Raw genomic sequence first — 16302 nt, forward strand, 5'->3', positions numbered from 1 at the left:
AAGCATAATTGTTGATAAGGAAAGTCTGAATGTCTAAGTATATGACACTGCTCTGCTCTGAAGCAGTGAACTATGAAGTACTGGTAGCACTAACAGAACTGTTGGAATAATAAGTAGAAATTGTGAATAAAACCTTTTTAATTTTTTTATAGAAACAGTCATGTTAGCTGGGAAATCTATAAAAGAAATAGGCTGGACAGCCTGCTTGTAATATCTCCCACTTTTCAGTATCTAAGACCTTTTGTTGCTTCTAAATGCATATATAGAAATAAGGGGTTGTCAGCACCCCAAATGATTAAAATTGGTAGCTTTCTGCAGCATAAAAATACATGTATTGAGGTAATGCAATATCAACACGGAAGAAAATAGAAAAGGGGAAACTGAATACCGTCCTTGTCACATTCAGTGTTTAGAATTACTCGGCAAGTCCCATGACTTTTGTTTCAGGCAAAACCCAGAACACCACCCACAATCCAAGTTTTATTTCTACAAAGCTGCAGCTCATCTGAAATGGTTTGTGAAAAGTTTGAGGTGGCGATGTTTGTTTTAGGTTTGAAATAAAGCCGGTTTTCCATTTTGGGAACACCCTTAATTTGTTCGAGAAACATGGAATATGACTAAGCAATTTAAAGATTACTATGGATGAACATTCATAATTTCAATTCAAAAACATGGAGTTAAAGGAAAACGTGCAAAAATCATATTCTTTATCCTCCTTTTCTATGGACGATGCTTTCTTGCTGTAAAAGATAAATCCCAATTGAAGAGGTTGTTCCAGGACATTCTCTTCCTTAAAACCCAGATAAGATCAGACTAGGGCTTCCTGTCTCAGAAAGAATGAACTCCAGAAATAAAACTTAAAACTATTTTGTAAAAGCTTCAGTATAATCCATACAAGTGATTTAATGATGGGAAATGGGATTGGAATTTCCATCACTAAGCACATCATGATTATATTGCTTTAGCAATGGCAATCCAGTCTGTTGCTTTCTTTAAGTGAGGACCTCCCAAATAGCAACTTCTTGCCAGCTTCCCACAAGCAAAGGGGAAGCTGGGAGGATGTTGAAAGTCCCAAGAGGCTTGCAAGCAGGCCAGTGGGTGAGTGAGTGCTAGAGTGAGTCGGGAGGGTGGAGGGGTTACAGTACTAGTGTATATGGATGGAAAAGGATGCTGTGGCACTAGTGTGCATAATAGACTACAAGATCCTCGAGATCTTACAGTAATGGGGCTCAAGAGCAGTGGGAATGACTTAAAGGAACAATTTGCAACTTTCCCTGTCCCCTTCCACATTGACTTCACTTGGGACAAGCCAGCGGTCACAAATGGCTGTCATGTGATCCAGTCGCCAAGCACCTAGATCATAATCACATGACTGTAGAGAAGTTGCAACAGCTGGAATTTTGAAGACTGGTCTAAAGACCAACTTGTTCAGTGCTATCACAACTGCTTGAGCTGGTGGGAGGAATAGGACCAGCAACGGTGGCAACAGCTATCACAGCAGAGACAACTGGCCCAATGGTAAATGAAGTGACTGGACCCTGGCGCAGTGCTTCCCTACATGGTTGCCAAATTGGACTGCATCAGGTTGAGCCCATTGCAGAGGCTCCCTGGTAAGCAGGCAGCACAGCTCAGCAGTGCTGCAGATCAGCTATCTTTCAGCTAGCAAGTGGCATAGAATGGATTATGGATGTAGTCTATGCCCTAATTCTTGGGACTGGTACCATAGAGATTATAAAGACAATCTCATCTCAGGATGAGGCCCTAGAAATTGTATGTATCTATGTATGTGTACATATGTATGTATAAATAAATACATACATACATCTTTCGGACTGGTGGAACATACTGAATCAAGCCATCATTCATAAAACTTAACATTGTCTTGTTAACATTAGCTATTAGTTTTCTAGGGTGAGTAAAGAACTTTTTGGGGAGCTGCCAAATTGGGGATATTCAGACAAAAAGTTTTCTACCACAGCTTTTTAAGGGAAGCAATTTATTTAAGCATCACCTGTTTGATGGATATTAAGTCTGGTTAAGAACCATGGGATTTTTCTGGCATCATAGCCATTTGTCCATTATTAGAGTGTCTTATTCTGCAATTCATGTATGTGAACATGTCTCAGCAATAATTTTTAATTATTGATGAAAATTTTTAGATAATGGGCTTACAAAATGGTCCGTTTAAGCATTACTTATTGTAGCTGGATTTTAATTGTCAAATGAATCGCAAACCCAGGATGCCAAACCAAATCAAAGAACCATACTGAAGCTAGCACAATATCAGACTCTGCTCGCTATTCTTTTTTTTTTATTATGGTTTATCAACTTATTTATTTACTAGAATATTTTTGTAATATACAGAGAAATTCATCAAAATTTTATTTTCAAATTCAAATAAAAATAGGCTGTATTTTTTTTAAAAACCCACCATTTTAATCACTAGGTACTTCTACCAAAAGTCACATTTGAATTATTTGTCTGCTTTAAGCAGTCACTTAAGAGTTGTAGAGATTTATATTGTTTAAGATAATGGACACTCAGTAACAAGTTAAATTCAAAAAGCACTTATAGAAAATAGATATTAAATTTTTGGCAAATCTTCCTTAGGAAAAAGAATGTTGAAAGAAAATTCCATATTCAGAAGCATTCTGTGGAACCAGATTCAGCAAGTCCCTTTGATGCAATAATTTTGGGATTTGTTGCAACACTTTTTGTTGTGTTATAAGTCTTGTAAATACCAATGAGTCTGTCTGCTATTTCAAACATGTTGTTTCGCAGAGAAATAATGATGAACTGTGCGTTTTTTGTTTGCTCCTGGAAATTGGAATAAATTTTGCGTTAATATTTGCTACAGTGATTTTTCAGAAAATGCTTTTATAATCCTTCCCAATTACAATAATATAACCAGCACTTCTCAGTATTGGCCTGAGCATCAACATTAATAACCCTCTTCAACTGTCTTAAGAGAAAAGAAATTTCAGGTTATTAATTAGGCTTTCTTACACAGAAGGTGGCAGGCTGTACTGAATCTCTAAAATTAGATCACTTCATTCCCTGCAGATAAGTTGAAAAAAGACTACTGAATTTTTAAAATAAGGCACGCAATAAGTAATTCTGAAGAAAGTGTGAATGTATCAAAAGAAAGGGGAAGAATGGGAACGTTATGGTTGGCTGGAATAGATGAAATTCTCAAGAAGATTAAGAACAAAAGATATGTAGTAGAACCAATTATAGTTTGCAAAGAGAGAAATATGAGATAGATACTGAAGAATGTTGGTATAAACTAGTTTTAATTATATTTTCTTTTCTTATCTCATACCTTAATGTTTGCCTCATTTATTTATTTACTTTATTTTTTATTTATTGCTGTCCTGCCTTTATTAGTTTTACAAATAACTCAAGGCAACGGACATATCCAACACACCTTCCTCCATTTTCCCACAACCACCACCCTGTGAGGTGATTTGGGTTTAGAGAATGACTGGCCCAAGGTCACCCAGATTTCATTTTCTTAATTTGTGGGAGTGTACATTTCCAAAAAGTTCAAAATACTTTTATGTACAACTACTGTTACCTTGATAATAACATATATAAAGTTTGAATGATGTTGACTTCTGTAATACTTACATATATGTAAAATGCTACAATGGAAACATTTTTAAAATCAAGGGCAGCATCAATTTCATCCATGAAATAGAGAGGGGTTGGCTTGTAATGATGCAAAGCAAAAACCAAAGCTAATGAGCTCAATGTCTTCTCTCCACCTGACAAGTTAAATATCTTCTTCCAACTTTTCTTTGGTGGTCGAACACTAAAAGATGAAATTCACAAATGTATGCCTTACTTAATTTCACATTAACATCAAGATACTTTAAGCAAACCAAAAGCACATTATATCTATCATCTCAATAATTTTCCATTAATCCTTCAGACACATTAGAACCATCATTATTTTTGTAGTACAAATTAGGATTAGATTTAGACTAAGCTAAAGACAATTGTTACTCTGTGGCTAAACAAGTTTGATGAGCTGTGAAACCAAGCTTTTTTGGTCCATATTCTTAGCCCTTATTTTATCCTGGTCCATCATGTAGTGCTAATTGATCTTGTAACAGGTGCACCTTGCTTTTAAAATGGCCTAATTTAAATTAGGAAAATTACATGCAATACTAACCTGAACATAATTCCTTCAGAGAAAGGATCTAGACTGTCAACAAGCTCAAGTTCTGCATCGCCTCCTAGTGTAAGCATCTGATAGTTTTCCTTTAGTTTATTTGTTATGACATTAAATCCTGCCATAAATTCATTAAGCCGTTTTTTTCGAAGGCCTTCAAAAGCTTCTCTGAATTTATCTCTCTCATTGGTAATTTCATCCAACTCTGCCACACGTTTTAGATACAGCTCTTCCTAAAACAAATGTTAAAAATCAACTAAATGAAATTAAGCGATATATTTAACAATTCAATGAAGCTTAATAGTGCTGAAATACTGGAACAGTGGTGTCAGCCTTAACTACAGTATAGATTGTCTTTGCTTACCGACTGTTCAGCAATAGGAGTTGCCATGGTGCTGAACAAATGGTACTTAATGACTGATTCTTGAAAAGCTGACTGCCCCAGACGTCAAGGGTCATGTGATTGCGATTTGAACATTTGGCAACCAACTTGCACTTAGATTGTCACTCACTCGTGCATTCATGTGATTGTCATTCGCAATCTTCCCTGCCGGCTTCCAAAAGGAAAGGCAATGGGAACCTGGCAGGGAAGGTCACAAGTCTCTATGATAATCTCCACCTTCGATCTCCCAGCAGTCAGGTTGCATCACATCACCTTCCCTCAGCCTCCCAGCACTCGTCTTGTGTCATGCCTCCTTCCCTCAACCTCCCTGCACTAACACACCCACATTCTCTTTCCCTTAGCAACTATCCCAACTATCTCCTCTCCAACTTGGCCAGGCCTCTCCTGCTACCCTACAGAACCCACACTCTTTACCTGGGATTCCCACCACTTTCTACTTAATGACCCTTATGCCTTGGGGTAAATTGGAACTACCCAGACTGCCATTGCTAAGCAATGTGGTCATGTGATGTCTTGCTTTACATGTCCCTGTCCAAGTTACTGTCTGAATCTAAGGATTATCTGTACTATTTATTAATTTAAATCCCATTTAGTAATTTAGAGATGTACCCTCGTAAAATTCTGCAATCTGAAAATTGAACTTATCACTTCCATTTTCTCTTAGATCTAACAAATATTTGGTATACAAATACCTGGATATGTCAGTATGACTTCATACATCTCTTGTTTTTTCTAACCCACTCTTATTACCTCACCTGTCATTTCCTTCTTCCTGGACTCCCACCCCTATTCAATGTTTATTTTACACAAGAAAAGGCATTAATCATTGTAATCTATCTAAAAAAGGTAAATAGTTTTTAAATAGAATATATCATTCCATAAATGGCTCTTAATTTCAACGAATGCTATCACTCTTCCCTATAAGGTACCAAAAGTGAATACAGTGAGTACAAAAACTGTACAGGTAGTCCTGGTGTTACAAGAGTAATTGAGACTAGAATTTCTGTTGTTAAGTTATGCAGTTGGAAAACACTAGATTACATTATTGCAATCATTTAATGACCGCAATTCTGGCAATCCAAATAGTTGCTAAAAGAGCCCCACAGGTTATTAGGCTAGGACCTAGCCCAATCCAAACCATTCCCAGCTTAGTCCCTCCCAGCCCCAGGCTTCAGAATGGTTAAGACACTGCCTCCTCTTTAACTTTCCCCAGCCGCCTAGCTCCCCACCTCTCTGCCATTTTTGTCTCCCTGCACAATGGCACTCCTTGACAATATTACTGGGACTAAAGTACAGGCTTCTAAGATCTTTTAATAAGGTTGTACCCGTCGTTCTCAAAATCACATGTACCATTCTCATAATGCTTTGGAGAGTCTTGGGGAAATTATATGGGCCACACTTGTAATATTTTGGAAAATGTTTCTTCCGAAGCATTGTGCACATGCAATTTAGAGAATAGTCTGAATGGCCCTTGGAACAAGGCCTCGTGTGGCCAACAGCTGTTTCACATAGGAACCAGGCCAGGCACGCCACAGCAGCAGTGGGAGAAAGATGGTGAAAATCAACTGGACATGGCAGGGTCCGTGGAGCATAGGAGATGGCTGGGTTTTGCTTTGTGGCCAGGGTTAATGCTGCTACAACTGAGTGCTGCTATTCAAGGCAGTCAAAAGGGAAGAGATGGGGAAGAGCTAGGTGGATAGATTGAGATGAAGTTTGGGTGGATTGTCAAATGCTTGAATTTTGATCACATGCCCACATGGGCTATAATCTTGAGACTAATCTATATTAGCTTGTAACAATTCTACAACAATATTGGAAAAATTCTTACCTTTTTATTATACTCCGCAATGGCACTCAAGTTTGGTTTCATTTCATGACACTGAGCTTCCAAAATAGCTATTTGATTTGTTATAATATCTGGATCTTTAATATTTTCTAGTTCATCTTGAGTTAGTACTGGAAGGTTTTCTGTTTGTTCAGCTTCCACAGAATGCAGTGATATCTTTGATATCTAAAATATATTTAATCAAGCAATTACTATCCATACCAGTAGCAATTATTTTAGAGAAGGAATTATAGGAGAGCTAGTTGAATAAGTTTTATTACTGATTTTTTCAGACAGATATTGATTAGATATTTACTATAGTGTTTATTTTTGCCAAGATTCTCAAATTGTGTTTAATGGAGTTTTTAAAGTGCTGTATGTCATTTTGAAAATCTTACTGTTAAAAAGTTCACCTAGAAAATGTGACTATAAAAAACTAATTACTGAATTATATTTCAGGAAAATGTAACAAATTGGAGTTTAATTGTAACAAATAAGGAATTCAGTAATGCAAAAGATAGAAGAAAAATCTAATAAAAATAGTGTACTTTTCCAAATAATTTTTCATTTTGTTCCTGAATTTCAAGAATGCCCTACCCAGAGAAAGACATTATACTATGTTTTAGAAAACTGAAAATCATTTTTTTCTTTGGCAAGCCTTACAGATGTTTTATATAAACAAAAAATACCATATTTTTTGGACTATTAAGACGCTCCTAACTTTTGGGGAGGAAAACAAGAAAAAAAAATCTGCCTCTTCCTCCAAGCAATTTGCCTCCTTGCAGAAAACAGCCTGGTCAGCTTCAGCACAGCCGGATTTAGCACAAGCAGTTGATTAGTGGTTGGATCTGCCTCCCAGAATCGCCATCGTCCATCGCCACTGTTGCCTATCACTACCTCCGCGTGCTACATTTTCAGCCTCCATGCACCCCATTTTCAGCCCGTTCTGGGCGTGAGCTGAAAATGGAGCACGTGGAGGCAGAAAATGGGGCGTGCAGAGGCGGTGATAGGCGGCAGCAGCAACGATCCCCGCAGCCTGGAACAGCTGATAGCCAGTATTCCAGGAGGCAGATCCAACCACCAATCAGCTGCTCAAGTTAAATCAGGCTGTGCTGAAGCTGACCAGGCTGTTTGCTGGAAGGAAGGTGGGCGAGGCTTCAGCAACATTCGCTGTATAAGACGCAGACATTTCCACCTACTTTTTTTGGGGGGGGGGAAGTGTGTCTTATATATCGAAAAATACAGTAATTAAAGTATTGATGGCATTAAGACAAAATCATATAAACACACACTTCTTAATTCTAAGCCACTCTAAATTCCAGTGGTTTCCACTGGACTGCAATATTAATCCACTTATTCAGTCCCCATAACTTTCAAAGAAAACAAATTTATCCAAATGGGCTTCTACAGGTTGTAGTGAATAAAGGATTTCATTTATCCCTACAGAGGTCTCTTCCTTGTATAATACATGCAGGCTATAAATGCACATGCTTTACCACATCTCCACTCATGATACCAAGCCCAGCACAAAAACCATTGACTGCTTCAATATTAGATCTTTACAAATTTCAGCATATGACATGTGTGATAATTTAATGCCTGTTATATGAAATAAGCAACCATATGTAGAACCTTTTGTAAATGTGTAATTTGTCTTATTTTTAAAAAGTATTATCGGTATTTATTACCTCCTTTTGCCAATACTTAATTTTTAATTGATGCTCAGCAATGTGACTGTCTAGTTGTTCAATTTTAAGCCTAATATTGAGAGCCTCTTTTTGTAGCAAATGTTCTTCTTCCTGTATAGCTTTTATTTTTTGAAGCACCAAACGACGTTCCTCTTGAATCTCTGGTAGGGATTCCTAAAAAAAAGTTAAACTTAAATCTTTATTATTTGGTTACCATAAAATTTGTATTTCTAATTATCTATTTCAAAATACCTTTTAATGCATCTTTAATTCAAATATGCACACATGGTTACCATGCAAAATTAAAAAATAAAATTTATAAAAATTAAAATATTTGCAAAGCATCAAAACTAGTCAAATTTCAAAGAAAAGTGATTGGAAAAGTGATACAAGTTTTCACTGTGCTTTCAAAAGTTAAAGTAAAGATTATAAAACAGCAACTCAGTTTACACAGAAGTACTTTAACAGAATATACCTTAAGCAGAGTGAATTTTTGGTAGTGTCGAGAGCTTATCAGAGAATTCAGTAGAAAATACTATTGTTTTTTACTCAATGAGCACATTTTGTGTTCATGTATCACTATGACCATTTTAAGTGTAATCTGAAAAATAAAGCAAATATAATACATACTTCAGCTTTTTTGCTGTTATCTATAACTTCAGCAGCTCTTTCATCTAATGCAGTCAGTTGTTCTTTTAAGATTTGTATATGATTTTTATTTTCTTCAATTTCTTTCTCAGTGCGAACAATTGCATCCTCCGTTTTCTTCAAGTTTCTATAAAGTATAAATATATATATATATTATAAAATTCCGTTTTAACATATATTAAATATATAAATACAATAAAGACCACATTTTCTGTAGAAAAACTAGCTATATTTCTGTTAAAACATGTGCTCGTTTTAAATTTTTGTCTTGTATTCATTCTGTTTAAAACTCCTAACAAGATCTATATCAAAACCTTTTTCTGCATCTGAAAATATTGTCACTTTTGAATTGTTGATCTACTCTAGTTCATTTATTATAAATCTATTGTTCCTCATTTTCCTTTTGATCTATTTGATAAGTTTTAATTAAATTTATTATCACCTGTGCGGCTACTCTGAGTAGAATTATAAAAACTGTAAATATAACAATGGTAAGACAATGAAACACTAAAAATAAACAAAGAAAGTAAAGCAATATGTTTAAGGGTAGGGAGGAGGATGCATGGGGTGGGGGTGGGGAAATAGCAATATACAGTGCATTCAGAAAGTATTCAGACCCCCTTCACTTTTGTCAATTTTTTTTCTCATTAATCTACAATCAGTTCCCCATAATGATAAAGTGAATACAGAATTTTAGAAATGTCTGTAAATTTATTACCAAGAAAACTTTGAAATATCACATTGGCATTGTATTCAGATCCTTTGCAAGAATACTTGAAAGTTAGCTCAGGTGCTTCCCAGTTCTCTTGATTGTTGCTGACATCTTTCTACGCCTTGATTGGAGTCCACTTGTGTTAAATTAAATTGACTGGACGTGATTTGGAAAGGTACACACTTCTCTATAGAAGGCCTCACAACGCACACTGTAGCAAAGCAAAAGCCATGAAGTCAAAGGAACTTCCTGCAGAGCTCAGAGACAGGATTATTGCAAGGCACAAACCTGCAGAAGGCTGCAATAATATTTCTGCTGCACTTAATTTTCCTAAAGAGCACAGTGGCCTCTATAATTCTCAAATGAAAGAAGCTTGGTACAAACCAGGACTCTTCAAAGAGCTGGTTGCCTGGTCAGACTGAGCAATCAGGGGAGAAGAGACTTAGTAAGAGAGGTAACCAAGAACCCAATGGACACTCTGACTGAGCTCCAAAGATCCTGTGTGGAGATGGGACAGAAGGACACCCATCACTGCAGCTCTCCACCAATCTGGGCTTTATGCAAGAGTGGCTAGACGGATGCCTCTCCTAAGTGTAAAACACATGAAAGCCCGCTTGAAGTTTGCAAAAAAAGTACCTGAAGGACTGTCAGACTATGAGAAACAAGATTTTCTGGTCTGATGTAACCAAGATTGAACTGTTTGGTCTCAATTTTAAAAGTTATGCCTAGAGGAAACCAGGCACCACTCGTCAACTGCCCAATATCATCCCAACAGTGAAGCATGGTGGTGGCAGCATCATGCTATGGGGATGTTTTTCAGCAGCAGGGACTAGAAGACTGGTCAGGAAAGGAAAGCTGAATGGAGCAAAGTACAAGGATATCCTCAATGAAAACCTGTTCCACAGCACCCAGGAGCTCAAGCTGGGCCGAAGGTTCAATTTCTAACACGACAATGATCCTTAGCAGTCAGCCAAGACAATAAAGGAGTGGTTTAGGGACAATTCTGTGAATGTCCTAGAATGGCCCAGCTAGAGCCCTGACTTGAACCCTATTGAACCTCTCTGAAAGGACCTGAAAATGGCTGTCCACGACAGTCACCATCTAACCTGAGTTTGAGATGATTTTCAAAGAATAGCAGAAAATCCCCCAATCCAAGTGTGCAAAGCTTGTCTCATCATACCCCAAAAGACTTAAGGTTATAATTGCTTCAACAAAATACTAAGTGAAGGGTCTGAAAATTTATGCCAATGTGATATTTCAGTTTTTTTCTTTTTAATAAATTTGCATACATTTCTAAAATTCTGTTTTCCCCTTCGCTAAACCAGGGGTGGGTGTGGCCAACAAGTGATGTATCTGGCCCATAGGCCCCCGAGTTTAACACCCCTGGCCTAGTGCTTTGTAAATTTTAACTTTTTAAATCGCTTCCTTAGTCTCTTGAATAGTTACCAGTTTGCTCAATATTTGTCTATGCAATACATTAAATAAGTCACCAATATATGTGTTGAACAAATGTACTACACAATAGCAAAATTCAGACTATTAAGACCTTAAAATTTAGTTATAAAAAAAGTTATAAAAAACAATTAGCAATAATAAATGGATTACTTAACAGATGTGTTAAATTAAATTCTTTAATTACCATATTTTTCGCTCCGTAAGACATACTTTTTTTCCTCCCAAATGTGGGTAGAAATGTCTGTGTGTCTGATGGAGCGAATATGGACGACAGGCAGCGGCTGCAAATGGCGGCAGCAATCCCGTTGCCTGGAACAGCTGATCGGCGGTATTCCAGTAGGCTGATCCAACCACCGATCAGCTGCTCGAAGGTGAAGGCTCCAGGATTCCCCGGCGGAGGCAGGCTGTTCGCTGCAAGGATCCTAGCCAGATGAATACCGAATGAACGCTGGGAGGCAGAGGCAGAATTTTTTTTCTTGTTTTCCTTCTCTTATGATCAGGAGCGTCTTATGGAGTGAAAAATATGGTAAATGTGATAATTGCAATAAATATCATGATTCTACCTCTAGGATGTTGGTTCATAATAGAAAATCATACCTTTCTGATGTCTTGATTGCTACCTGTGCTTTTGTAATGGCAAAAGTGCACTGATCTATTTCTTTGTTTATCTTATCAAGACTGTCTTGCTGAGCTTTAAGTTTATTATTATTTATCTCAATAATGAGATTATGTAGTCTCTTAACTTCTTTTTCCAGTTTGTCAGCTTTTGCAGCCACTTTGTCATAATCTGTCAAAAAGAATATCTTTATTAATATTTCACTGCATATTTAAAGATGGAATTTTAAAGAACTATTATTTTGAATTTACCAATACTATTATGGCACTTGTGGATGACCTATAATTAACCGATAATTAAGTGGCACATCCATCCTAGCTCTTCTTGATCTTTTGATGGCCTTTGAACAATGGTATCTCTCTGGACCACTATGGGTGTCAGGGGCACCTTTTTGCAGTGGTTTTCCGAGGCCAGTACTAGTTAGTAGAAGGGGATCAGTTGAACCCTAGGTCCATGCTTTGAAGGATGCCTCAAGGCTCTTTCCAATTCCCTCTCCTTTCTAATATCATGAAGATGCTGGGAGAGATCATCGGTCAGTTCAGGGTAGCTATCACCCAGGGTGGCATCAATATGCCAATGATTCATAGTGTAGATTTCTGTCCCTATGTAAATGAAGCTGTCAAGATTTTCCCAGTGTCTGGACTGTGTGGCTTTGGATGGGAAAAAACAGGTTGTGGCTCAATTCTACCAAGATTGATTGTCTGTAGATTTTGGGTCTCCCAGATCTGGAAGTTGCCAAATTTCTGTCTCTGGTTTTGGTTGGGTGGCACTACACCATTCAAGACTTGTATTGAATTTATATTTTAAAATAATAATAGTTTGTCGCGAAAGTGATGGAGGTAACAAAAGTCTCTTTAGGCTGACTGAATTAAAGAAACTGGAGCCCAGCCAAGAGGAAGAAGTGTGGCCAAACAAATTTCAACTCAGTCTCTGGCCAATCAGGCGAAGTTAACATCCATTGCTTGGACTCGCACGCAGCACACAGGAGAAGCAGTATCCTCCATCCCATATTTGGGTAGACCAGATTGCCCTGATAGACCGGTCTCACTGAAAAACACTCATTCAAGACTTGGTGCACAATCTGGACGTTCTATAGGATTTACAGCATCTGCTTGAAGAGTAGGCAACAGCTGTGACCAGGAGAGCCTTTGCACAACTATGTCTTGTATGCCACTTGCACTCATCCCCAAACCAGGAATCCCTGCTCATAGTCACTCACACTTGATCACTCTAAATGAAACATGTGGTTGTATGGATGACCTTGGGGAACGAGGGGAAGAGATGTACCTAGGAAACAATCAGACAAGAGAGGCATGAGCCCCAGTGGCTTAAGAGAAAGAAATTTAGGAAGGGCATGCCCTAATGGATAAAGCAATGAAAAGTGGTGGCTGGAAGTTTGCATTTTCAGACTTGCAAGATTCTATTAATGTAGCCTTACATTAGTTCATCTTAGTCATGTTTCCCATCTACTTTACCTGGGAAGGCTGACAAGCAAATCTCATTATACTCATGTAACTCTGCAAGCTGTATTGGCTCCTAATTGGGTTCTGGGTATGATCCAAGCTGCTGGTTATTACCTTTAAAGCCCTACATAGCAAAGGACTGGATTACTTGAAGGATCCCACCTTGTTCCAAGAATATCTACATCTCCACAGGGAGGACATGCTCTGGCTTCTAAATTTTGTCATCTTATCAGATCCAGGAAGTCGGCCTTTTTTCACTGATCTCTGGAACAATCAACTTCTCCAATATATAACAGACCCAACAACTTGCCTTACCTTAAGGAATGCCATTAAGACCTGGCTCTTCCCAGACATTAATGGCCAGTTAAGTCGGACTTCCCCTAGATTTCTTTTCTTGTATACTTGTATACTTGTTTACTGTTTTACATTTTATATTTATATGTTGTCTGTTTATATGGTTTTCTTTGTTTATTCTTTTTTTTTTAATATATTGTATGTTTATGCTGTATGCTGCTCACAGCAAACTGTTTGGGTTGGGCAGTTTTATAAAGCTTGAAAATAAATTATTATGAGAGCTAATAAAAGTAATTAAACATTCTGGCTTGTTTTCTGACAACAAAATCAATGAAAAGAAAACAACATAATAGCAGGCACTTAACTTCTGAGGGGAAAAAATGTGAAAAAGGAGACTTGACTGAAATAACAAAAAATCCACTGAAATATTTAGGACTTTACTTGGCATGGTGCAATGGGGATATATTTTGAAACCATTGCAATAAATTATGGAAAGAAATAAAACAAGGCCTTGAAATATAGAAAAGATTAAAACATTCCTAGTTATGACTTAGGGCAAAAAAAATCACTATGCAAGATGAACTGATTTCAAATGACACCAATTCAAATCCAGGATTTTAAAAATGGCAAAAACATTTAATGGATTTATATAGAATAGGGGGAAAAACAAGAGTAAAATTCAAAATTTTGAACAACATAAAAAAGACACCACCACCCCAAAAAAAATTATTTACCTTCTTTGAAGTTATTACATTTTTTCTCCATTTTTATTTGCTTGACTTTATCGGGAGCAGAAGCAATTACATTTGCTTCTAGTTCTTTAACCTGGACTTTTAAGTGAGCTTCTTGATCCATCAAACTCTAACAGATAAAAATAAGCATGTTAGCAGTTCACCCAAAATATTCAAGTCCCTCAGTGCAATTACCATTCAGAAAAAAAGGAACAAAGAACATGAGTACTGCATAATCCTCATGAAAGAAAACTCTCAATTTACTTCAGACCAACACTCCTCACAAGCTACTATTCTTAAATACGATTTTATGATTACTTGTCAATAAATGAAAATATCCCTTTTGTCCACTTGCTACTTAGGCGTATTAAAATGAATTCATAATTCCTAATCCACATACCTGCTCTGAAATTCTAATTTATTTTATATATTCATTTATTAAATTTCTACATACCCTAGGTCAAAGGTGGGCAAATGTGACCCTTTTACAACCTGTGAACTTCAACTCCCAGAATTCCTGAGACAGCTGTGGACAGCAGGTCCACAGGTTGTAAAAGGGCCACATTTGCCCACCCCTGCCCTAGGCGACTTCATTCCCAAATGAAGAATTTAAACTTGTAAAGCTCCACATTATGACTTAATCTGAAGATAGTTGTCTTTTACTAGTTCCATTAAATAACAAAAATACCACTGTAGAAAGGCAATCTCTAGAACCATCTGTAAAGTACAGGTTCAAAAGAACAGTTTTATTTTCTGACGTTCAGAATCTTGCATTTATTTCCTTGAGTGGTATTTTTTAAATAGGACTGTGTCAAAATCTCAAAAGATCATCAAGTTTAGTTTCCTCTAAAAAAGACTGTAGCTATGCAACCTAAACAATTATTATTACCTTTATGCTGGCAGTGTATTTTTCTAAAGTGTTTTTCATTTCTCTAATATTTTTATGTAATTTTGCTATTATTTCCTCCAGTTGTGCTTTCTGTTCCTGACATAGCATGGCTTCTTGACATTTTTTTTTCAATTGTGATTCCATTTTACAGACCTGCAAAAATAAAATGTAGGTTAAAAAAAAGTTAAATGTTAAGTAAGTTAAGCAAAGTGTTGTCAGGAAGTTATTTGTAGATGTCATCTTATTCATAAATGCTCCGCTTTCTAAAATTTGTGATGCACTTAAATGTTCAATATTACTTTTCCAGGGCTTTGTATATGATAGCTATAGATATTCATTTGTTTGCTTTCCCTTACACTTTAAATTGAATTAGTTATTTGTATTAGTTAAGTGGGTATTTTAGTTCTTGATTATAACGGGTTTTTGAGATTTGATATAATAGAAAAGGTAATACAAATAAATATGTATTCAGCATCTATCCAGTCTACTAACCTCTTCTTCAGATGTTTCAATTATAACAGAGGATCCCATTCTACCCTTCATTACTCTCCCTCCACCACCAGTCATTGTTCCTATGGAAATATTAAAAACAAATTAGAAATGCTAGCCTTCTATATACACTCAATTTCTTTGTTTTTGTTTTTTATTGTACTTTTAAAAGTACCTGATTGTTCTATAAGTTGTCCTTGCAATGTTATGACTCTCCATCTATTGCCTTTTCCAAATGCTACTCTGGTGGCCTGATCCAAGTTATTGGCTACCAGAGTATCACGCAATGCGAAATAAAAGGCTTGGCGAACCTTCTCATCTTTCACTTTCACCATGTCAAATAGACGAGGAATATTTTCAGGAGTCTGAATTTTGCCCATGCTTTTCTCCCATACTGCCATCTGGAGGAGAATGAAAACCATCACAAAAGCAATCGATTAATAATTTTAAAAATTATATAAGCATTTCATATATACACATCTACAGCTTCAGTTATATGGATTTTATTAGCATCGTAATTATACTACAAAACATTTTTAGTGCTTTCTTCAATTCAATCTTAATATTTTTTTTCAAAAGAATGGGCAACCTGTAATGCCCCAGCATCCAGACAGCATACCATTAAAAATTTTTTAAAAAATAATATTTTGCTATAGGTTTTGTCCCACTTTTCTGGGTGCTGGGCATTTTAATGTGTAGGATATGAGCAAAGAACAACTAAAATTACAGGTAGCAGTGAACTTCCAACTGGTTGTTTAACAACATTCAGTTATGCTGCCCTTGGAAAGAGTGATTTACAATCTTGGAAAGCACTTACGGTTGTCATAAAACCTTGCATCACCACGCCCATGATCACATGGCTGCATTTCAGATGATTGGCAACCGGCTCACATTCACAAGTGATTACAGCAA

The 16302-nt window shown here is 36.7% G+C and overlaps 1 protein-coding gene across 1 annotated transcript in view; it reads right to left on the reverse strand.

Annotated features, from left to right (window-relative positions):
* Positions 1–2346: 2346 nt before the first annotated feature.
* The window catches only part of SMC4 (structural maintenance of chromosomes 4), a 39749-nt gene continuing 25793 nt past the window's right edge, over positions 2347–16302 (reverse strand). The window contains exons 14-24 of the mRNA XM_070946453.1: positions 15566–15791; positions 15394–15473; positions 14902–15054; positions 14016–14142; positions 11506–11695; positions 8724–8868; positions 8094–8267; positions 6409–6591; positions 4178–4410; positions 3631–3814; positions 2347–2817 (exon numbers count right to left, since the gene is read on the reverse strand). Coding sequence (XP_070802554.1) covers positions 2641–2817; positions 3631–3814; positions 4178–4410; positions 6409–6591; positions 8094–8267; positions 8724–8868; positions 11506–11695; positions 14016–14142; positions 14902–15054; positions 15394–15473; positions 15566–15791 — 1872 coding nt within the window. The 3' untranslated portion in view covers positions 2347–2640. The remainder of the gene's footprint in view (positions 2818–3630; positions 3815–4177; positions 4411–6408; positions 6592–8093; positions 8268–8723; positions 8869–11505; positions 11696–14015; positions 14143–14901; positions 15055–15393; positions 15474–15565; positions 15792–16302) is intronic.

The sequence above is a fragment of the Pituophis catenifer genome, unplaced genomic scaffold, assembly GCF_029215685.1.
Source record: "Pituophis catenifer annectens isolate HBS135680 unplaced genomic scaffold, rPitCat1.0.hap2 SCAF_6, whole genome shotgun sequence".
Taxonomy (NCBI): domain Eukaryota; kingdom Metazoa; phylum Chordata; class Lepidosauria; order Squamata; family Colubridae; genus Pituophis; species Pituophis catenifer.